Source organism: Eschrichtius robustus, chromosome 16, assembly GCF_028021215.1.
Source record: "Eschrichtius robustus isolate mEscRob2 chromosome 16, mEscRob2.pri, whole genome shotgun sequence".
In the NCBI taxonomy this organism is placed as follows: Eukaryota; Metazoa; Chordata; class Mammalia; order Artiodactyla; family Eschrichtiidae; genus Eschrichtius; species Eschrichtius robustus.
The window spans coordinates 66,349,072-66,373,546 of NC_090839.1; the positions used below are offsets into that span (position 1 = coordinate 66,349,072).

General features: G+C 41.5%; 1 protein-coding gene across 7 annotated transcripts in view; it reads left to right on the forward strand.

The window, feature by feature from the left end:
• Window positions 1–24,475, forward strand: part of MRTFB (myocardin related transcription factor B) — a 199,924-nt gene that overhangs the window by 158,499 nt on the left and 16,950 nt on the right. For 6 of the 7 annotated variants that reach the window (XM_068565845.1, XM_068565847.1, XM_068565846.1 and 3 more), the window contains 5 exons: window positions 11,625–11,759; window positions 14,952–15,202; window positions 19,983–20,115; window positions 20,896–21,885; window positions 23,310–23,447. In XM_068565845.1, the coding sequence (XP_068421946.1) occupies window positions 11,625–11,759; window positions 14,952–15,202; window positions 19,983–20,115; window positions 20,896–21,885; window positions 23,310–23,447 (1,647 nt within the window). The remainder of the gene's footprint in view (window positions 1–11,624; window positions 11,760–14,951; window positions 15,203–19,982; window positions 20,116–20,895; window positions 21,886–23,309; window positions 23,448–24,475) is intronic. The other variant, XM_068565850.1, reaches the window with a different exon arrangement.

Genomic DNA, 24,475 nt, shown 5'->3' on the forward strand with positions numbered 1-24,475 from the left:
CTCACTTGATATATATGTAAAATATATTTATCTCCCTAAATATAATTACTTTCACATATGGAGTTTAAGGGAAAGTACCTGAAAACATTCCTTCTCATTGGACATCAAGTTTACAGAGGGAAGGGACAGCCCCTCATTTTAAAAGAGCAACATAAACATCTTGTGTTTTGGGTGTTCTTTGATATTCTTAGTTTTTAATCTTTAAAATGGAAACTCAGTATACGAGTTTGATGGTGAATTTAGTTACTGTAGACCAGTGGTCCTCAAACTGCCTGTAGTGAAGGAATAATATGTTTGTTTTGTTTTGTTTTGTTTTGTTTAAATCACCCGTAACTCCTCTTACAAACTTTCCTAAGTATACGTATATTCCTTTTATATTTTATTTTTACAATTTGAAATTCTGCTGTAAACACTACTAAACTGTATTCTTACCATATCGTGAACTTGGCTGTATGTTAATCATATTCTTAAATCATTTTCTTTTTTTTTTTAATTTATTTATTTTTGGCTGCGTTGGGTCTTTGTTGCTGCATGCAGGCTTTCTCTAGTTGCGGCGAGCGGGGTCTACTCTTCACTGCAGTGCATGGGCTTCTCATTGCAGTGGCTTCTCTTGTTGCAGAGCACGGGCTCTAGGCGCAAGGGCTTCAGTAGTTGTGGGGCACGGGCTCAGTAGTTGGTGGCTCGCGGGCTCTAGAGCACAGGCTCAGTAGTTGTGGCGCACGGGCTTAGTTGCTCTGCGGCCCGTGGGATCTTCCCGGACCAGGGATAGAACTCGTGTCCCCTGCATTGGCAGGCAGATTCTTAACCACTGTGCCACCAGGGAAGTCCCAATATGTTTGTTTTTTATATAGTTTAATTTCCAATGCGTTGTGGACTGATCCTCTTGTAAAATAAAATAAAAGTAGTGGGATGACATCAACTTTCCTAAGACTTCCTGTCCTTGTCACTGGCAGGTAACAAAGGTCCACAGACCACACTTTTGAGTGGCTCTGACATAAATTTCACTTTGCTTCTTGTTTACCTGAACCAAGTTTTTTCATATGGTGATTAATCATCATTTTATGCTGCGCATTTAATCCTATGGCTTAAACACATTTTTCTAATTTTCCTGTTCAATTATTTTCATACTTGGCCTACTGTAATGTTCAAGACCAATTCAGGGAATTTCTTCTATGTTCTTTAAAAGTTATACTTACAGATAATTAGTTGGGAGAAAATTAGGCTCAAGATTTCCATATGCCTTGCTTTATTCCAAAATGTCTTATGACATATAGTCTCCTTAATTCTTTTTCAGAACACACAGATAGATACCAGAAGTTTAAGTCCTACAGGAAAGTGTTCAAATAAAAGAAACATTCCCTACCAAAAATAAAAATTTTAACACATAATATCTAGGCAGAAAACAGATTTTTCAGGCACTTGTTTTACAATCCCAGTGCTAAAAAGCTAATGACCTCACAATGTGAACAGTGTAATACACAACCACGACCTTCCTTCAAAATGTAGATTCTTTGAAATATCTATTATTTCTTTGTGGTCTGTAAGAGACTAAAACTGCTTTTCCTTGAACTTTCCTCTTGTCTTTTCAATTCTGATCAAAGTACAGCTGGAAAGGAATTTGCCAAAATATTAATGAAACACACATCACATATTGGAGCTCAGTTTATTTTTATGCTGAAGCAACTCTTGAACAATGGAAAGCTGTAGAAAATTAAGACCAGCAAGCCACACATGGGTACCACAAGCTGTGACACTGGTCCTTTTAATCTGAGGACTTTTTTTCTCTCAATGATTTCTTAAGTCATTTAATTAATCATTTATTGTAAACACCCAGATGTTTAACTGTAAGTATGATCTGACAGGATCTGTGTTCATTTTCAAATTCAAAGTAGTACTGAAAGGAACCTTCTTGGACACTTACTCTGTGTATTTTCAGGAAGACAAGCTTAGGAGAATTTGGCAAACTATTTTTTACCATTGTTTCAAGTAACTTACAGGTAGATGACCTTTTGCCAAATAATAGAGAAATTTTAGGTTTAAGCTAACAAAGAGAATGAGCAAGGTCTAGTATGTAACCCGTGTACATATATACTAAATAATCAAAATTAGACTTTTATTGCAAACACTTATCAGTAAAGGCCTGAATAGGACATCAAAGATATTGACTGTCATTCCTATGATTACCCCTTCGGTTATGCTTTTTATAACTTATATATCAAGAGGAGTCTGCCACTATTAATAGATTTTTGAGCTGGTTTTCAACATTAACTGTGAAGCTGTGTTCCATCCCAATTCTTAACTCAGTTCTCCTGTGACCAACAGAAAAGTGCCAAAAATGGTGCATTATGCAGAATAGGCCTTTCCTATTTATTTATTAATAAATAAATCTTTATTGAATATAACTGAGATGATGATAAATAATGGCCAACATCTGCTGGCCATTACACTTACTTCAGTGTTGTTCAGGCACTGAACGACTTACTTTATATGTATTATCTGGGGGCAGATATCATGAAAAAGCATCTCTCTGGCCTGCAGGGGATTTGAACTAATGACTTTGTTCTTATTAGGCCAACAGTGTGAGATTCTTCTTAAGACTATTTTCCAGCACATCATCCTGTTTCATCCTGTTATGACTCATAGTGACAACTGGTATTTGTATTACCCAAGAAATAACATACATAACATTTTTTTCTCTACTATATAGTCTACTCAAGTAACATCATTCACTTACCAAAAATGAATAACGGTAATTTTAATATTTATTATGCTTCCACATTCTGGCCCCTAATGGTCACTTTAACTAACTTGTGAATCACCAACATGGTCATACAAAGGTTGTAATAGACATTCTACATGATTCTGGAGACTATAATAAATAATATGTGACAACTTTATAAAGAGGACTGTATTTAAATAAGGTGGACATTGGCTCTAGGTTTTCCAAAGTTGATCCTAAAGTATTAATGAAATTTTTATGTTATGAAGTTACCACCAAAAGTAACAAATTCATTAATGATTAGTTGGTGATACCCTGACTAATCATCCTTCTGCTGTGTGGCATTATTTTAATAGTTGTAGTATTGGTTATAATTGAACTACTAAAAATTAGAAGTACTAAATAAATAGGCTCACATTGAGATTTTTGTGCATGTATTTGCATACTTGACACTGTCTCACTATAAAAGATACTGCACATCAACAATACAGCAGAATAGGAAGGTCCAGGCCCTCATTCTCTCACAGAAGCATTAAATAAACTACAGACTGACTAGAATAACTTTATAAGAGCTCTGAAAACCAGTCAGATATCTACACCAACCAAACACCCAATCAAGAAAAAGCCACATTCAAAAATGTAGAAAATGTCATGGTGTTTTCACTCACCCTTGCCCACACCCTTCCCAGCATGGCATAGTCAGAGGAAGTGGCCCAATACCCAGTTCCCTCCCTCAGGATGGAAGGAGTAGAGCAGAATTTGTTTGCAGTATTCTGGCCTGTTGTGGGCTGGCCAAGGGACTAGTTTCTGACTTGTTTGACTCAGAACTCAGACAGGGGAAAGTGAATAGTTTGGATCTCAGGCTAGCAGAAGCTGTAGAAGGTAGTGGCAGGAGCCACATCATGTGAAAATTGTAGAGGAATTGCAGACCCAGACACCTGAGGGCAGTAGATTGCAGGCCAAAGAATGCAGCAGAACTCTTTAAGGCCCTGAGAAGAAGCTAGGGTGAGACTCTGGGAAATTAAGACATTTAAAAGCAGCCATGCATGAGGGGAAATTTTTAAATTTAATAAACAGAACCAAGCAAAAATAACATGCACTTAGGCCCAGACAGGACACATGCTCCGAAAAGACTTGACAAAACCTTAAGCCTCCACCCAGAGTTAATCCCAAGGCCCAGAGGCCCATAAAATTAGTGAAGGTCTTCAATAACAGTCTGCAAAGATTGGGAGAGGTGGATGTTTCTTCACATGCCCAATTTTAAACCAAAGATACAACGCCCCCACCACCACCAAAAAACAAAAAGGCATACAAAAAACAGGGAAATACAGCCCATTCAAAGCAACAAAATAATCTTCAGAAACTATCCCTGAAGAAACACACACATCAGACTTCCTAAACAAAGACTTTAACTGTCTTAAATATGCTCAAAAAGCTAAAGGAAAACACAAGCAATGAACTAAAGGAAATCAGGGAAACAATATATGAACAAAATGAGAATATCAACAGAAATTATTTTTTTTTAATTATGGAGCTGAAAAATACACTAACTGAATTGAAAAATCCATTAGAGGGCTTCAGCAGCAGACTCAGACAGCAAAAAATATCAGCAAACTTGAAGACAGGTCACTTGAAATTATTGAGTCTGAGGACAAAAAGAATGAAGAATAGTGAACAGAGCCTAAGAGACTTATGGGATGCCATCAAGCAGATCAATATGGGCATTATGGGAGTCCGAGAGGAGAAGAGAGAGAAAGGGCAGAGAAATTAATTGAAGAAATAATGACCCAAAGTTCTGCAAATCTGGGGCAAGACATGGATATACAAATCCAAGGAGCTCAATGAATGCCAAAGAGAATAAACTCAAAGAGATCCACACTGAGACACATAAAAATCAAATTGTCAAAAGTCAAAGAGAGACTCTTGAAAGCAGCAAGGAAAGTCACGTATCACATGTAAGAGGAAATCTCCCAGTAAGAATATCAGTGGATTTCTCAGCAGAAACACTGCAGGCCAGAAGACGTATTGTGATGATATATCTAAGTGCTCAAAGAAAAAACTGTCAACCAAGAATTCTATATCCAGCAGAACTGTCCTTCAAAAATGAGGGAGAAATTAAAACAACAAAGCCAGACAAACAAAAATCAAAGGAGTTCATTATCATTAGACCTGCCCTATAAGAAATGCTAGAGAGCCCTTAGGTTGAAATGAAAGGATGCTAGACAATAACTCAAAGCCATTCAGAAATATAAAGTCCTCTGGTAAAGGTAAATACATGGACAAATATAAGGAATGGTATTATTGTAATTTTGGTGTATAACTCCACTTTTTATTTTCTACAGGATTTAAGTAACAAATGAACAAAAATTATAAATCTATGTTAATGGCTACATAATATATAATGATGTAATTAGTGACATAATATAAAGTGGGGAGACATGGCTGTAAAGTAGTTCTTGTAAATAACTGAAGTTGGTGTCAATATAAGTTAGATGTCATAGCTTTAGGATGTTATGTTGTAATCCCCATGGTGACAACAAAGAAAATATCTATAGAATGTACACAAAGGAAATGAGAAAGGAATCACTACAAAAAAAATCAACCAAACACATAAATGGAAAGACATCTCACACTCATGGATTAGAAGACTTAATATTGTGGTGATGTCAGTACTACCCAAAAGCAATATACAGATTAGGTACAAATTCCTATCAAAATCCCAAGGACAGGGCTTCCCTGGTGGCGCAGTGGTTGAGAATCCGCCTGCCATTGCAGGGGATACGGGTTCGAGCCCTGGTCTGGGAAGATCCCACATGCCGCAAAGCAACTGGGCCCGTGAGCCACAACTACTGAGCCTGCGCGCCTGAAGCCTGTGCTCCGCAACAAGAGAGGCCGCGATAGTGAGAGGCCCGCGCACCGCGATGAAGAGTGGCCCCCGCTCGCCGCAACTAGAGAAAGCCCTCGCACAGAAACGAAGATCCAACACAGCCAAAAATAAATAAATAAATAAATAAATTTAAAATAAAAAAAAAAAAAAAATCCCAAGGACGATTTTTTGCAGAAGTGGAAAAATTTATTCTAAAATTCATTTGGAATCTCAAGAGACCCCAAATAAGTCAAAACAGTCTTGAAAAAGAATAAAGTTGGAGGTCTCATACTTCCTGATTTCAAACTTACTACAAAGCTACAGCAATCAAAACAGTGTGGTTCTGGCATGAAGACAGACATATAGACCAATGGAATAGAATAAAGAACCCAGAAATAAATCTTCACATATATGGTCAAATGATTTTAGACACAGTGTCAAGGTTACTCAATAGAAACAGGACAGTCTTTTCAACAAATGGTGTTAAGAAAATTGGATGTCCACAGCCAAAAGAATGAAGTTGGATCCTTACCTAACACCATATATGAAGATTAACTCAAAATGGACAAAGACCTAAACATAAGAGTTAGAACTATAAAACTCTTAGGGAAAAAACATAGGGGAAATCCTCATGACATTGGATTAGGCAATGCGCTCTTAGATATGACACCAGGAAACAAAAGAAAAATAGATAATTAGGCTTCATCAAAATTAAAAACTGTGCAGGACTTCCCTGGTGGCACAGTGGTTAAGAATCCACCTGCCAATGCAGGGGACACGGGTTCGAGCCCTGGTCTGGGAAGATCCCACATGCCGCGGAGCATCTAAGCCCGTGTGCCACAACTACTGAGCCTATGCTCTAGAGCCCGTGAGCCACAACAACTGAGCCCGTGTGCTGCAACTACTGAAGCCCACGTGCTGCAACTACTGAAGCCCACGTGCTGCAACTACTGAAGCCCACGTGCTGCAACTACTGAAGCCCACGTGCCTAGAGCCTGTGCTCCGCAACAAGAGAAGCCACTGCAATAAGAAGGCTGTGCACCGCAACAAAGAGCAGCCCCTGCTTGCCGCAGCTAGAGAAAGGCTGTGCCCAGCAACGAAGACCCAATGCAGCCAAAAATAAATAAATAAATAAATAATTAAAAACTGTGCATCAAAGCACACTATCAACTGAGTGAAAAGCAACCCACAGAATGGGAGAAAATATTTGCAAGTCATGTATCTGATAAGGGGCTAATATCCAGAATATATAAAGAACTCCCACAAATCGACAACAGAAACTATAAATAACCTGATTTTAAAATGGGCTAAGGACTTTAACAGACATTTCTTCAAAGAGGATATATAAAGACCAACAAGCATATGAAATGATGCTCAACATCACTAATCACTAGAGAAATGCAAATCAAAGTCACAATGAGATATCACCTCATACTGTTAGAATATCAAAAAGAACAGAAATTAAGTTCTCAGCAAGGATCTGGAAAAATTGGAACCCCTGTGCACTGTTGGTGGAATTGTGAAATAAATGGTGCAAACCACTATAGAAAATGGTATGGCAGTTCCTCAAAAAGTTAAAAATAGAATTACCATATGATCCAACAATTCCACTTCTGGGTTTATGGCCAGAAGAACTGAAAGCAGGGACTTGAACAGCACTTTGTACACCCATGCTCATAGCAGCATTATTTACTATTTGGCTATTATTTAATAGCCAAAAGGTAGAAGTAACCCATGTGTCCATTGACAAATGAATGGATAAACAAAATGTGGTTCACATGCAGCAGAGTATTATTCAGCCTTAAAAAGAAGGGAATTCTAACACAAGCTACAACATGGATGAACCTTGAGGACATTATGCTAAGTGAAATAAGCCAGTCACAGAAAGAAAAATATATGATTCCACTTATATTAGGTACCTAGAGTAGTTAAATTCATAGATACAGAAAGTAGATGGTGGTTGTCAGGGGCTGCAGGGAGGGGAGAATGGAATATTGTTGTTTAGTGAGCACAGAGTTTCGGTTTGGGGTGATGAAGAAGTTCTGGAAATGGATGGTGGTAATGGTTGCAGAACAACGTGGATGTATGTAATGACATACAGTTACACACTTTAAAATGGTTTGACTGGTAAATTTTATGTTATGTACATTTTGCCACAATTTTTAAAAATAATCGATTTTTTAAAATGAGGGATACATGAAGATCCTCAGTACTAATCAGGTATTCAAGTACCAACTAAAAGTCCACTAGCTATTGTGCCAGTGGTGCTGCGCGGCATGTGGAACTTCCCCGACCAGGGATCGAACCTGTACCCCCTGCATTGGAAGCTCAGTCTTTTTTTTTTTTTTTTTTAACTTTTTAATTTATATTGGAGTATAGCCGATAAACAATGTTGTGATAGTTTCAGGTGCATAGCAAAGCGATGCAGCCATACATATACATGTATACATTCTCCCCCAGACTCCCCTCCTATCCAGGCTGCCACGTAACATTGAGCAGAGTTCCCTGTGCTATACAGTAGGTCCTTGTTGGTTATCCTTTTTAAATATAGCAGTGTGTACTTGTCAGTCCCAAACTCCCTAACTATCCCTTCCCTTCACCCTTCCCCCCCCGGTAACCTTAAGTTCATTCTCTAGGTTTGTGAGTCCATTTCTCTTTTGTAAATGCGTTCATTTGTATCATTTCTTTTTAGAGTCCCCATATAAGTGATATCATATGGTATTTGTCTTTCGCTGTCTGACTTACTTCACCCAGTATGACAATCTCTAGGTCCATCCATGTTGCTGCAAATGGCATTATTTCATTCTTTTTTTTATGGCTGAGTAATATTCCATTGTATATGTATACTACATCTTTTTTATCCATTCCTCTGTTGATGGGAAGCGCAGAGTCTTAACCACTGGACCACAGGGAAGTCCGTGCCAGTAGATTTTAATGTTCAGCTACTTGTTCTATAAATGAAACACTTAAACTTATAACTGTATATTACAGAAACAAGGGGTAATGCTAGGTGATATGTTTTAACAAAGCTAGAATTTTACATAAAATATCCATCCACTAAATATACAAAGCATATGTTTTTGATTTGTATTCAACTCATTCATTTTATTTGAGGATTGGAATATGGAAATATTTAAAGAATAACTGCATCTTGAATTTCTAATTTGCATACTGCCATCTTAATTAAGATCTCTGCTACATCCTAAATGAAAAACACATTTATTGTAGATTTGAAATCTACAGTACAAAAAAGTTTTGTTTTTAAGTATCTAGTTTCTATCCCTCTAGCCTGCATAAAGAAATTCTAATAAAAAAGGAACTTCCCAGAGAAGAATGATTGGTCTTTGGCAAATGTATCATCTTTTCAGAAGGAGCCAGTGCAGATACCTGAAATATTATAAAACTCTAGTCAGCTTAAACATTTGCTCTTTTTTCTTTTGTAGCAGAACTTTTCCATAGTAATTTCTAATAAGAGAAAGATCAGTCTTTAAAATTTAAAGTGCTTTCTTTTGAGTTTTGTTTAAAGCATAAATATCCACTGGTAAACAACGTTTTCCTGACATTTCCTTTCATGGTGTTATGATGACAAAGAACTGTTGTCATGAGACGAAGTTATGATGAGAACAGTGTATTAGATCCAGTAAAACAAAGCACAGTTTGAAGCTTTTTTGTTTCTTTGGAGAAAAGATCATTTTGAGATTAAATTTCGGTAGTCCGTAAGGTGAATTTAGATCTTGGTGTCAATTTAAACATATTTAAAGAACTCTTTTAAGATTTTAACATATTGCTCAACCTACTGTGGAACAAAATAAGTGTAGTATCCTCTATGCCTTGGATATTCTTGTAGTCCTTTTTGGAATACTGTCATTTCAAAAATATTAGTATTTAGACTTTGGGGGTAATTCTAGCCACTAGAATTCTAACATTTAGATATGATCTAAGATTGGGGCGGGGGCAGGGGGCGGTCCTTTCTAAGGCACATAAAAAAGACCAGCAAAATGTAAAGAAGCGTTCAGATATTTCTCCCTATTTAACCAGAATTTATCTTCAGATTAGGTAAAGTTAACAAATCAGTGCATCTCAGTTGAGCTATTCTTGTGTTATGCTGAAGTCTGTGGTTTTCTGGGTAGCAGAGTCACACTAAAATACCAAAGTAACTAATAAGATGGGAGTGTTAGTAATCAAGGATGAAGTCAGTTAGGCAAAGTCTAGAAATATAGGCCAAACGTTTTCATAAATATTACAACTGATACCACATTCACATACCTGGGTTATTTTTCAGATTATTAAGACTGCTCTCCAATAAATCATTACTATCATTATCAGTCAGCAGGGGCTGGGTTGGTAAAAATAGCTTGCCAGGTTAGTAGAATTGATTTGCAAGGAAATATATACATATATATGTTTCAGAATTCAAATATCTGGTTCTGCTTCACATGCCAGCTATTTAATAGCCAAAGAATGTTCTTCCCCTGCGTGAAAACTGACCGAGAGATAAGTATCCTCGTTTCCAAAAAAAGTACAAAATGAAAGGAAAACAAATAACATAAAACCATATCCCTTAAAGCAGGGATCAGCTGGCCGTCATCGTTCACTGAACATCTCAGAGGTTCACTGGGGAGCCGGCTGCCTCGGGGCTGTTTGGGGACAGAAGTCACCTTGGAACATAGGTGTCAAGACTCGTGGAGGAGCTCCTTCATTTCTGTTTAAAAATGAAATTGAGTGTGGCCATCTTTAAAAAGTCTTTTATACCATCAACACTTACTAACAGTTACTTAAAAACTGAAATCAGGGGCAAAATGAAAACAAAGCTCAGGGAGAGAGGCGACATGGGCATGGACAGTCAACTGCACCCACACACATCTCCCAGGCTCAGCAGGGCTGGAGGGCGTGACCCAGCGTGAGTAACGCCACCAGGAATTTCCATTCACCCATTAAACAAATATTTATTGAGTAACTAGTATGTGCCAAGCATCATATTTCTTGCTGCTAATAGCCCTCTGAGTTTTCAGGTCATTTATTTTAAGGAGGGAAAATACAGTTTGCTATTTTTTAAACCCAAATACTTCAACAAGAGAACCGATTTTGATTATTATAATGAATTGGACAGTTGTTCGGGGAAGCGGAAATGATAAAGCCATTCTCCTTTAAGATAAGGCTGTTGGGTCCAAGTAGCAATCAGTGCAACGTTTAACTGATTTATTACAATAGTACTATCTCTTTCCAGTAAGTGAATACTTAAAATCTACTTAAAGAAGATTGCTAGGGGGAATAGTCTGTTGGGTTGTTGATGCTTCCTGTATTAATATATGACCCCACACTGAGATTCAGTAATTGCTTATTTTGGCCTAGGCAACGAATTCACTTCTTGCTTTAAGTGTGAGGGGACTGTCAATGCACAGGTCAATCCTATCAGAATATATTCTTCAGGTTTTCTCCTGCTGCAAGAAATGGGAGGGGCGGAGGGCGATGGGATGGTTGACAAGAGTGCTGGTCAGGTTTGGAGATGGGAACAGAAGCTGTAAAGCACATTGAAGGACACATGCGTGGAGTGTGCCTCCGGGAAGTGGAAGCTTTCTTACCAGAGGCTTCCTGACGGTGGATCTGGGGTGTGGTCGAGGGGATTCATAGACTAAATATCATATCTGAATTAGCCCAGATTAGTGTGACCTTTAGGGCAAGAAAACCTTTCAAGTACCATGTACTGTTTTGATCATTTTTACAGGAGTCTTGGACTTTTTTTCCACCAAAAAAGGGCAGTTCTGGCCATATTTCTGAGAAAACACTAGAGTTTTGTCAATCTAGCCTTATTTAGCTTTAGCTTTTCATTGCTATCGGGGCAAAGACTAAATCATTGGCTCGACGGACGTAAAGCATGTTATTCCACCATCTGGGTCTCAGACATGATACTATATTTTTCTTTTGTTTCTTTTCTAGTGGACTTTTTAAAAAATGAGGTCATTCCCTTATAATTTTGGTTTTTCTCTTTTCACTGTCATTGATTTCACAGACTTGTCCCCTTTCTGCCTTTTCCACCAGTTTACTTCAGTGTCCCCAGCAGTTCCTGAATTCTTGAAAACGCCTACTGCAGACCAGCCCCCAACACGGTCCACAGCACCTGTCCTCCCCACCAACACCGTGTCCTCAGCAAAGCCTGGGCCAGCACTGGTGAAGGTGGGTACCCTGCATGCACGCCGCTTGGAGCGTCTTTAACTTCAACTGTGGTGTGTAGCCATGAGCACAGAGGACAAAGGCTGTGTCCACATTGCCCGGCCTGCCTTTTAGCCTGAAGCCTTGAAAACAAAACCACAGAAGGACTTGCTCACTCAGGCCTTCATAACTGAAACCACCACCACCTTCAACAAATGACCTCTCGTTCGATGGTCACAGAAGAACAGCACAAAATTCAGTCTGTATAAAATGACTGCAGCAGTGCAGAAAGACTTTAGGAATCATTTTATCAGCAGTTCCCAATTCTGCTTCCACCCAGGCCACTAAGATGAAACAAACAAGGGAGAGAGAGAGAGAGAGAGAGAGAGAGAGAGAGAATCTATAGCACTTGGGATTCATGAATCTCACAAGCAAATGCCTGTAATGGTAACATGATTTTGGGCTTTATACACAAGGTCAAACTCAGTGGTACTGCAGATATGTGACAGGTTAAAGGTTTTTGAGAAGCAAATACATTTTTTTGATTTAGCAGTTGGGCCTGATACAGCTTGATTTGTTCTTCAGATAAGCTGCAGATTTGTGGCCCTGTTCCATGCATTTTACTTGGTCAAAATAATTCAGTTAGAAGTTCTGAGGAAGATTAAAATTTTCAATATATAACACATTTTTTAAGTTTTTTAACGTGTATTTAGAACTGGTAAATAAAGGGGGGGGGGCGGTTATAAACTGAGGAATAGTTTAACCATTTCCGATGTGACTTTTGCCAAAACTAGCAGAACACAGATCTCAAACTTTTAGGACTAAAAAAGGACCTCAGAGGGCTAGCTAAGCCTCTCAGCGCCTTTCAGATGAGGAGACTGAGGCCCAAAGAAGTGAGGAAGTGACGAGGCCAGAAGGACCCCGTCTCCAAATCCCAGTCTGGCCTTCATCCTTCCTTCCCAGCTAGCCGTTGCAGTACTCCTGGAAGGCAGCTAGCCTGGGGCGTGTTCCTCACTCCCCTCGTCCCCCAGACCTGTGCTTGTCCTGACCTCCCTGGAGAGAAGGCGCTTTCGTTCATCCGTGTGCCCAGGTGTCCATGCCTTCAGGGCACATACCAGTGTATTTCACCGTCTTCACCAGAAATCCCAAAGGGTGGCAAGTGTAACTGTGCCAATAAAATCAGCTCTTAACCTCCTCTTCCCACGACCCCCAGCATGTCCCACCAGTAGCACAAAGGGGGTTCGAATGCCAACCCGTCTTTCCCTGCAGATACTGAGAATTTGTTCGCTGCCTCTCCTGGTCTCTGAATTTCTGCTCCTCACTAGTGTCTGTCTTTAAGGAGGGCTTTAGTTCTAGAGCAAAAGGCATTGTTTAAGAATGTGAGACTGAGGGCTTGAGTAGACTACCCGGGGAACTCTGCCAGTAGAGGAAAGGATAGGTACACATTAGGAAACAGACCACAATTCTTTGGGGTTTTTCCATGAGGAAAGCTATTTCCCATCCTCAGTCCTAAGAGAACAGACATGTGCAGGCTAACAGGTAACAGCCGATTTAGTCTGAGGAATGCTGGTTATTATATTTCTGTCCCCTTCCTGACTGTGTCTGGGTCCATTGTTTTATTACATAACAATTATAGTCAACCCTTCTTAACCCACACCCCATTCATTTTATGATCAGTCTGAAAAGATTAGAAATAAAATTTATTATTGATAAAATAAGCAGATGACAGTGAATTGATTACTATTGTGAGATTGCAGCAGGAGGCTGTTTAGCGACAAGAATATTTTCTCACATTGTGGTGTATTTTAAGTGCCTGTAATTCAAGTGGTTTCTAATTAGCATACACATCTATCATTCATTAATTCAGCAGATATTTATCGAGCACCTTCTGTGTGCACCAGAAGGTGCCAGCCAGGTGCTGTTCTGGGTACGAGGAGTAGATAAAACAGTGAAGAAAACATCACAGTACCTCCGCCTTGGTTAGGAGCTGGAGGTGAACAGACGTAAAACAGAGTGTGCCGGGTGGTGAAGAATAAAGCCAAGATCGGGGATGGAGGCAAGGGGAGATGTTTGTTTTAAATAGAGTGCTCTGGTCAAATAAGCAGATGACATTTGGGCAGAGATCTAAAAGGGGTGAGGGAGTAGCTGTGAGGACATCTGTGGGCAGAAAATTGAACATCACTGAACAAGGAAGCCAGTTCAACTGAAGAGAGATGGCCAAGCAGTAAAATGTAAATATTAATAGTGACGATTTCTGATATACAGAATATGGTGACTTTTCTTTTCTTCTTTATTTCTGTTTTCTGGGTTTTTTTGCAATTTCCTAATTCTTTGAATGTGAACTTATATAACATGATCACACTGATAGCTGTATTTAATTTAGTACTTCTCAAAGTCTTCTTACTAAGTTGAGTATTTTACCTAAAGCATCTTAGAAATAATTTTCTATACCTTGTTGTTTTGTGCTGTCTTGTTTTGTTGGTGGACTTTTTTTTCAGATGAAGTTATCTTACAATTTGAATACTAAAAAGTAGAAAGTGATCTGATAACTTATAAATGGAGGAGGTAAAAAGAACTCAGAAAAGTCATCTGATTCTTAATCATAAGACAGGGTCTCACACCCCATTTTCAAAATAAAAATGTAATATTTTGGAAAATTTTTTAAAAATTCATATTCACATTACTCAGTATTCTTTTTTCTGCATATTTGCCATAGAAATTCATGGCTTTATATTCTGCTTTATTCTCATTAGAAGCATTTTTCTGCTTTTACATATTCACCATAGATTTTTTTTAATAACCATAAAATATGACATAGTTATGGTGAAGTATACTTAATCTTTTCCCTATTGTATATTTAGTGTGAGACCTGTTTTTCACTAGGAGATAGTATATGTAAGTACTAGGCAGTATCTACACAGGAGACCCAAAGTAAATGTTTGTTGAACTTGAATAGATAATGCTGAGCTGAGCATCTTGCCCTTAGTCTAAGGGACCAATGCATCAGGAGAAGTAAGTCCTTAGGAGCAAGGTTTTTGGTCACAGGGAGTGCACGAACGCTCTCACAGCTCTTGAAATGTATTTAGTATATTGCTCTCCAGAGCAGCAACACCGATTTCCAAGGTGCGTTGCGTTTTCTCTTCAAATCAGTCAGGCACACAGTACAATGGATTGCATTCTCTTAGAATTTTCTTACTGTCTTTTTCTCGAAAATAGCAAAGCCATCCCAAGAATCCAAATGACAAGCACCGTAGCAAAAAGTGCAAGGACCCGAAGCCCCGGGTGAAGAAGCTGAAGTACCACCAGTACATCCCGCCAGATCAGAAGGGGGAGAAGAGCGAGCCGCCCATGGACTCCAACTACGCCCGGCTGCTCCAGCAGCAGCAGCTCTTCCTGCAGCTGCAGATCCTGAGCCAGCAGCAGCAGCAGCACTACAACTACCAGACCATCCTGCCCGCGCCGCTCAAGTACGGGCTGGGCTCGGGGCGGCTCCGTGAAGCGGGGTGGGCGTGGTTGTCACGAGGGGCCATTAGGTGCTAAAGGTTGGATGCTGTGATTTACTGGTGCTCCGTGATTCTTTTCATTTTATTACCATCAAAGCTCACACCGTGTCTGTCTGAAATCAGCACAGTGAGAATAGCCTCCCTTCCAGTCCATTTTTTGTCCTCCAGAACAGGTTCTGAACTTTTCAAGTTAGAAATGACTTTTCACAATTATTCATCCAGGAAAGATCTGCCTGTTCTGTACCTGAGTAGTATGAGATGCTATGAGAAAAGCATAAAAAGTGTAAACCTGGTATAAACAGTTAAAAAAAAAAAGGACGGATGAGCACAAAAGCTGCAGGCTGCAGTGGTCAGGGAAAGCTTTACATGGGAAAGGGCCTGAAACTTGGGAAGGAGCCTTCCAAGCAAAGAGGAGTGATCTGAGTGCAAGTACAGAGGAAGTTAGAGCAAACAATGCCTGTTTATTACATGGTGAGGAAACAAGGCCTGAATAAAGAATGTGGTTAGTTTTTAAGAAAAGTGGAAGACAGATTTGAGTAGAGCCAATGTCTAGAGGAACATGAAGTTGGGACGACTTTAATCCTGATACAGTGGATGTTTCAGAGGGCCACAGTGACATGGTAAAATCAAAATGCATGAAAGAACAGTTTGACACCAGTATTGGAGGGGAGCCTGGACATAGGAAAACCAGTTAGAAACTCTGCGATAAAGTAGATGCAAGAAGTTGAAAGGGCACTGATGATGGGAAGGCAGGAACAGGTGACAGATGTTTCAAAAGACAGTAAAAGGTCTTGGTGAGTAATAAGTGTGAAGAAGGAACGTGTTTCCAAAGTTTGAGCCCCAGTCAGGAGGGACAGAAGGGAGTAAGTTCTGACGACTTCTGAGACTGAATTCATAGCAGGACATGCACAGCTAATTTTAATTATGTACTAGAGGAAATCTCTAGATACAAATCCTCAGTACACTTTTCTGGGAAACAGATAAAAATGCAAGGACTCTTGTCCTTCATTTCATTCACTTTTCAGGAAAAAGGAATATTTACAGTCAACTCGAGAAAAGGAACTCTAGAAACTAAAGATCCAAAATCTCATGACAGGGAAAAGTGATACTCTGTGATCCACGCACTCAGTTTATGATTACATGATCTGTAGAAGCTTTACTTCTGTTTTCTACACGTAGGCTGAGCACTCCCCCATGGAGAGCCCCTATTTTCTAGGAGGAGAAAAGGATTAAGACTTACTAAAAAGCTTCTCTTTAAGAAATATCTCCTCATATGCTAATAATTATCAATTCACTTTTTTCTTTTAAGATACAAATATCTTGAGGAAGATTAGACCTATTAGTCATTCGGACCTTCCTGTGAAGTACTTAAATCGAAAACATCAGGGCACAGAGATGAAGGAAGAAAGAATTTCTGTAGCATGTTATTATTTTAAGAGCAAGCAGGCCTGAGAGAGCTGTTGACATTGGAAGGGACCCAGGGAAGGCCAGAGAACTGGACGAGTATCAAAGACAAACCACCACTGCTTTACAGCTTCGTCCAGGACGCAGGGAGGCAGCCCCCACCGTCCCCACCGCTGGGCACCAGTGAGGATAACGGCGGCGGTGGCTCACACGTCGGTGCCACTCTCGGTGCCTGACCGTGTGCTCAGCATCCTCCTCCTCACAGGGACTCTCGGAGGAGATGATATTATCACTGACCCCGTTCCCAGATGAGGAAACTTAACTGAAAATCCCATGAAAGGTGGTGTCTGTCCATGAAATAGTCTTTTCTGTAATGCAAGAAATTGTCTGCGTGCGGCCAGCTTTGTCGATGGGAAGAAAACATCTGAGGTGTGAGGTACCTGAACTCTGAAGTCCTTTGTCTTTCCGTGAAGGCTTCAGTCCCCCTCTCCTCCTCAGACATTCCTGCCACTGAAGTAACCAAGCCTCCTGACCCAGGAAGGCATCATCCAAAAAGCTCCAAGAACTAGGAGGAAGAAGGAGCCCTCATTTTTGTGTCTTATTGCACTAGCCAAAGATGGGACTCCAGTTCTGTTTAATTTCCAGGTACTAAAAATGGAGATGTTATTTTCTGACACATTGTTTATTTTTACCAAAATTCCATACAAGAAACTGAATGTGGCAGTTCTCTAGTGCCAGCAGTGGTGGAATTTTACTGATAACACAGCCCTTTGGTATCTTGGAAGAAGCAAGAGCCTGAAGGCATGGGGCTCTAGTCCCGGAGTGGCCACACGCTGACGGAAAGGAAGGGTCCTGGAGGGTCCCTGGACCTCAGGATCCTCAGCTACACAGTGACCACATTCATCAGGCATCCATCCCCCTTTATTCCCTCTGGTTGATTTGGGAAAAAAATAGACCAACTTATTTCAGTTATTTTAAAAGTTGAATTCAACACTGTACTGTTAATCGTAGTAACAAGTAGAGTATTGTAGAATCTCAACCAAAAAGACAGCGTGAACAGAATAATTAATTTAAATCGTGCATTCTCAAGGAGAGCATATCATTCGCAAAGGAGCAAAAGTTCCTTGGGGGGAATTTTACACTTTTTATTTAATAAAATAATTTTTTTGTGTGACAATTTTTGTCACATACATAGTACGTGGACAAAAATGCAGGACATCTACGGTATTAAAATTTCATAGGGGAGTGATTAGGGAAAAAAATGTCTAAAAAGGCTCCTTGGGGGGAGAATAATGAATATAAGGCTGAGAATGAGTAAAATAAAATGCTTTTGTAATTCTAAAATAAGATTTAAAAGTTGAATTTTTAGAAAGAATAGTGATACATTTTCAAATATTTGTCATTTCCTCCAAACTTCAAGAAACTTCATTTCAAATACTTCAAGTATTTAATTTCAGCAAAATGCAGGCAGGTTTAAAAAGACTCAAATGTATGTCAAGAATTAGCTGTTGGGGCTTCCCTGGTGGCGCAGTGGTTGAGAATCTGCCTGCCAATGCAGGGGACACGGGTTCGAGCGCTGGTCTGGGAAGATCCCACATGCCACGGAGCAGCTGGGCCCGTGAGCCACAACTACTGAGCCTGCGCGTCTGGAGCCTGTGCTCCGCGACCAGAGAGACCGCGACGGTGAGAGGCCCGCGCACCGCGATGAAGAGTGGCCCCCGCTCGCCGCAACTAGAGAAAGCCCTCGCACGGAAACGAAGACTCAACACAGTCATAAATGAATGAATGAATGAATGAATGAATGAATGAATTTCAAAAAAAAGAATTAGCTGTTGACAAGGCCAGAACTGGCTTCAAACACAGGCTTCCTAAAACCCATTTGAGAAAGCTCATCCAGCCGTGGACCTCGCCCCACAGGCACCATGACCTAGATCCCTATTTCAGAACATGGAATTCCAGGTCTCCTTGGCTTCAGTACCAAAGCTCATGTTGACAGTAAAGCCTGAGGCTGCGCTGGAATTGGCTGTGCAGTATCGACCACCATGTGCACCTTTCTTTAATGAATATCAACCAGCCAGAAAAGGAAATGCCATTGTTGCCAGGAGTATTACAGTCGGAAGGAGTTGGGAGGACCTGGCTTTGACATGGAAAGGAGTTTCGGCGAATTAGTGCAACAGGTTCACCACGAGTTTTCAAATAAGCTTTTAAACATGTAGTACATGGTAGAGAAGTCCGTAAATCATAAGTGAAGCTCGATGCCAAAGTCAGCACACTCCTGTAACCACCTAAATCAAGAAATGGAGCACTGTCATTTCCATTACCGTTACCCTGCATCCTCCCTCAGTGACGATATCCTGACTCCTATCCCATAGATTAGTTCTGCCCAACATTGTGTTTGTGAGCTGCGTCCTTCCTGATGCAGACAGCAGCACTTAATTTTTATTGTTGTCTATTCCGTAATTCATACCCAATGAGGTTGAGCACTTGTTCACATATTTATCGACCATTTGGGCATACTTCCTTGGGATAACGCTTGTTCACGATTTTCCCAATTTCCCACTGGGCTTTTCTTTTTCTTACTAATCTGCAAGACTTCTGTGTGCATTCTAGATGAGGCTTTTGTCAGAAATACATATTACAAAATCTTCTCCTGGGGCTTGACTCTTCACCCTCTGAAAGATACCCTTTTCAGCGCGTACTTTTTGCGTCCTGCCTAAGAAGCCTTTGCTTATCAAAGGCTATGAAGCTGCTGTTATCCCAAGTTGTCTTCTCAAAACTTGTTTTCCAAGTCACATTTAGGTTTTGGGATGGTGTGAGGGTAGGGGTTGATCAGAAGCCCTGTTCTGCTCTGTGTGAATATCCAGTTTAGCCTAGTACCATTTATGGGAAGAACCACCCTTTCTCCACCACACTGCAGTGTCGCCTTTGTGATGACTCGAGGGTCCTTGCACTTGGGGGTCTGTTTCCGGATTCTCTAATCTCTCCCATTTGTCTATTGTTCTGTCCTTGCATCAGCATCACCATAAAGTTTGATACCGGGTGGCATGATGCTTCCAGCTTTGCTTTTTTACTTCAACGATGTCATGGCCGTTCTTGGTCCTTTGCATTTCCATATAAAGCTTTGAATCACCTTCTAAATTTCCACCAAGCAAGCAAACAGCACACAGAACCTGCAGGGAGTTTGACTGGGGTCTAATTTGACTGACGTCTTCACCATATTGAGTCTGCCAATCCTTGACCAGGTATTTTTCTCTTCGTAAGTTAACAGATTGTTAGCAGGAGCAATGTCAACCCCAGAAATTATTTTATTGGAAACTCTAACTTTCTTTTTCTTTTGAAGGCCACTCAATGACAAGAATAACAACAGTGGGAATCCAGCTTTGAACAACACCACATCTAACACACCAAGACAGAATACATCTGCTCCTATGAGAAAGCCAGGGCCTCTGCCTTCTAGCTTGGATGACTTAAAGGTGATCATTGCAAGTGGGGTTTATTCACCCATAAGTACCACAAAAATGTAAATGATTTGCCTAGCAGGTGTAGGTAGTTCCTAATAGATATTCAACTTTACCGCCAATAGGACAACCTTTATAGAGGTGCTTGCTTTTTACGTCCATTAAGTTTCCTTTAAAATGACCAGGAATAAATCTCCATCTATTGAGCAAATGCCATGTGCAAGCACCACACCACTCCTAACTCCAGAAGCAGATCTTTTTCTTCCCTATTCGTTGCCAAGTTTGGGAGAAGCAGGAAAACGTTAACAGTTGAGAACATGATCGCCAGGGCCATCCTTCCTGGGTTCTACCCCCGCTCAGCCTGCTGTTATCTGCGGTAGCTTGCACCAGTGATGCACCCTCTCCCCATCTGTAGAACGGGAATAATAATACCTGCACCTCATGTGAAGATTAACTGAAAGAATAAAGCACTTCTGGCAGTGTCTGGCACATGGTAATTACCCAGTAAATGTAACTGTTAGTAGCATCACCATGTCTGGTAATAAATCTTTTGATATAGTAAAGGAGTTACCCTCTAATAACCCTTGCTTTATCACTGGCCTTTCAAGTCCTTTAGGCCTACAGCTCTGTGTGTTTTTGTGTGTTAAAAAAAAAAAGGAACTGTCCCACTTTCATATATGTAGTAATACGGAGATGTCTGACAGATGGAGTCACCTTTTCCATCTCAGAAGTGCACTGAAGATTTGTGAGAACGTCATAACATGAAAAAAGAGATCTTATCTGTTTGTACTTCAGGTGTCGGAGCTGAAGACAGAACTGAAGTTACGGGGTCTTCCAGTGTCAGGCACCAAACTGGACCTCATTGAACGCCTGAAACCCTACCAGGAAATGAACAGCGGTGGTGCTGCTACTGGTGGCATCGTGGCCCTGTCGACATCTGCCATCGTCCCCGGTAACCCAGAAGTTACCCTGGCCCTGCCAGTGACAACACTGCAGAACTCCGTGACCAGCTCAGGGTCCACGTTCAAGGGAGAGCTGCCATCCGCTGGAACCGGCCACACAGCCCACGTGGACAGTGCTGCCTCCCCGCTGCCCATCTCGCCCGCTCCCTCTGAACAGTCCAGTCTCGGCGCCGAGGACGCGAGCGTGGCGGACACGTTCACCGAGATCATGACCATGATGTCCCCGACGCAGTTCCTGTGCTCGTCGCCTCTGCGAGCCACGAGCGCCGAGGACAGCCTCAGCCCCGCCAGCAGCACGCTGTCCACCCTGGAGCTCGACGCGGCCGAGAAGGACCGCAAGCTCCAGGAGAAGGAGAAGCAGATCGAGGAGCTGAAGCGGAAGCTGGAGCAAGAGCAGAAGCTCGTGGAAGTTCTGAAGATGCAGCTGGAGGTGGAGAAACGAGGGCAGCAGCAGCAGCAGCCGCAGCGGCCACTGGAGCCCCCGCCCGGCACCCCGGCCCCTCCGGTCGCCAAGTCAGACCAGGCTCGGGGCGGCACCGCTCCCGCCGCCAAGGACGAGGCCCTGGTCCCCGACGGCCCCAGCCTCGTGGCCAGCCAGACCCTCGTTGCCAAAAAGGCCATAGTGATCAAGCAAGAGGTCCCCGTGGCCCCGGCCGAGCCGCCCAGCCTCGTCCCGCAGTTTTACGTGAGTTCCCAGGGCCAGCCACCCGCCGGGGTGGCCCAGCCACAGGCTTTACTGACCACGCAGCTGCTGCTCCCCGTGTCCATCCAGGGCTCCGGTGTCACCTCAGTGCAGCTCCCAGTAGGCAGCCTCAGACTCCAGGTGTGAAGTGTGTCTTCTAACTCCTTTGCCTTACAGTTTGCATGGGCCAGAAATTGCTTATGGAGATTTCAGACCTGAGCTGCTTCATGAGTGCAGCCAAGTCTGGCTTCACGGTTGCAGGAAACGTGTGCACGTGTTGGGGGGGGGTTATTCGCAAACGCGAACAGCTAGCACTGTTTTTATATAGTAAAAACAAACAAGGGGTGCTTTTCCCTTTCTGCTGCCTTTCAGCCTTAGCACAGTATTATTATGTGTAGACATTTTAAAATACCAATGGCATTCTCATAATGATGACAGCCACTGTCCTGAGTGCTTTTTGTGTTCTAGGCACAGCATCAGATACTTTAGATGGCATGCTTCATTTAATCCTCCCTTCTCCCAGAAGACCCAAGTGAGAAAGCCCCCTTCTAGAAAGGAAACCGAGGCCTTCAGAGGTTTAATAAGTTGTCCAGGGTCAGAGGTGGCATTCAAGCCGAGGCCTCTTGACTGCAGAGCTCTTGCTCTCACGCCCACTCCTGTGGTCTGCCTCCTAAATGTAGTCCTTAAAAGCCACCACTGAGGTGAATGAAGATGCCTAAGCTAAGGAGAATGCGACCACAGATTCAGGAGTGAGGCTGGTATTGAGAAACGATGAAACACTGGTGAGCATGAAGTTTACTTTTATGCCAACGTTGCCTGCAGCCGTCTCTGTGCAACTCGATTTTGGAAGGTTTTTTTAAACAAAATGTGGGCCACAGTACACAGAAACCATTTGGAGTCCTGCTCCTGTACCTTGACCACCCAGAGGGGAGCAGTCTTATACCCCTGGGGTTAGGAGGCATGACCCAAGGGCCCTTGGCATGTTCTGAAGTCCTAACTCCCCTGTTTCATCTTTAGAGTGTCTGAAACCGAAAGTCTGCTCTGTGATACAGCTTTCCTAAACATTTGTTTTCCTGTCCAGCTCTTCCATTAGAGTTGACGTTTGAGGGACAGGAATTGCGTTTTATTCTGGGCCTGTGAACGCCCAGCCCGTGGCTGGCTCTCCCATAGGGAGCACATACTGCAGCTTAAAAGCAGGAATTTGCACAGTCAGGCCTCACAAATTTCCTTACTGCTATTAAAATTATTATTGTAACACCTGACCGTAGAGCTGCTGTAGGTTCTTTTGACTTCAGTCTTCTATTTTCCCCAAATTTTCAAATGAAAATCTTAGCCACTTACGAAACAGTAAGAGCATGGAAATAACTGGTCTGGTGTTTAATTCTCTGGTTTCAAACGAAGGTTCAAATTTATGTGCCAGTGAATTGAAGTATGTATCTATAAACATTTTATCTTATTTTTTTTTCAGATGTGATTCCCCAAGTGACCAGTTATTCCACATCTAAACTCTTCATTCTACCCTTGATTTTGACAATTCGTTTGAATTTTTTTTTTTTTCCTCCTAGACTCCACCACAAACAGGCATCCAGACTCAGCCTCAGATAGCAACTGCCACCTTGTCCTCAGGCCTGGCCCAGACTGCACCTCAGAAACAAGACACTTTCACGCCACATGTGCTCAGTCAACCTCAGCAAGTCAGAAAGGTTGGTGAATGCTAATAAGTGACAAACTGTTGCTGATTTTTATACTATCGTCCGCTGAACATTCAACAAGCATCTTTATAGGAGCCTCCTCCGTGGGAAGCTCCTGTTTGTTCTTTTCTGTGATCCATCTCCCACTGGGCGAGCTTTGGGTCAGATGCCATTTGGCTGCAGAAAGAGTTCTTTATTACTAAAAGATGGCTCAACTTAACAGTTAAGCCCCTTTTCCAAGAAAAGTTTCAAAACTATTTTTTCAATCCTCATATGTAGAATTTTCTAGGTTTTAAATTTTCTTTTCAAAGTAATCATTTTGTGGGGGGAAAAAAAAGTGCACTGGGAAAAGGTATTTGAAGGTGAAAAAGACACTTGTTAAAATGTTTATCTTGAGTGAGATCTTTATATATTTTTAAGAGTTTGCCTTCTCAGGGATTAAGAGCCAGGCGGCCTAGGTCTGGCTGTCGTTCTGGCTCACCACTTCCTCTGTGTTATGCCTCATGCAGGATTCATGTACCGTCTGAGTGTCATTTTCCCCATCTTTAAAATGATGGTGCTGATCTAGGGCTCAGTGTCCTCTACAGGACTTCTACTAAGAGTTCTGCTGAAGAGCCCCAAAAGTCATCCAGACTCCCTCTTATCCAGTAGGTGGAGCTATGTGCCCATCTCCTCGCCAGAAAAATCTTAAGGCCTCAAAAGTAGGTCTTACTATTTTAAACCTTGAGAATGATTAATCCCAGAGTTTTAATCTTCAGTGTAAAAGAACCTCGATAACTAGGTGTACCTGTAGATATGCCCCAGGCTGGTGTGAACTCTCTGGGCTAAGACAACTTGAGGAACAGACGGAAATGACCTCTTGGGACAGCGACAGTCATGTTAACACACATGCTGTCTTGGAATCTCCTCTGGGGAGCGCAGTGAGCACGGAGTTAGAGGTGGCCCCAAGATAACAGTTCAGTAAGAAACTTAGTGAATATTCAAATGGTAAGACAGTTTTCTTTGAGGGAGGAGAGAGAAAAACAATATATAGATGGATA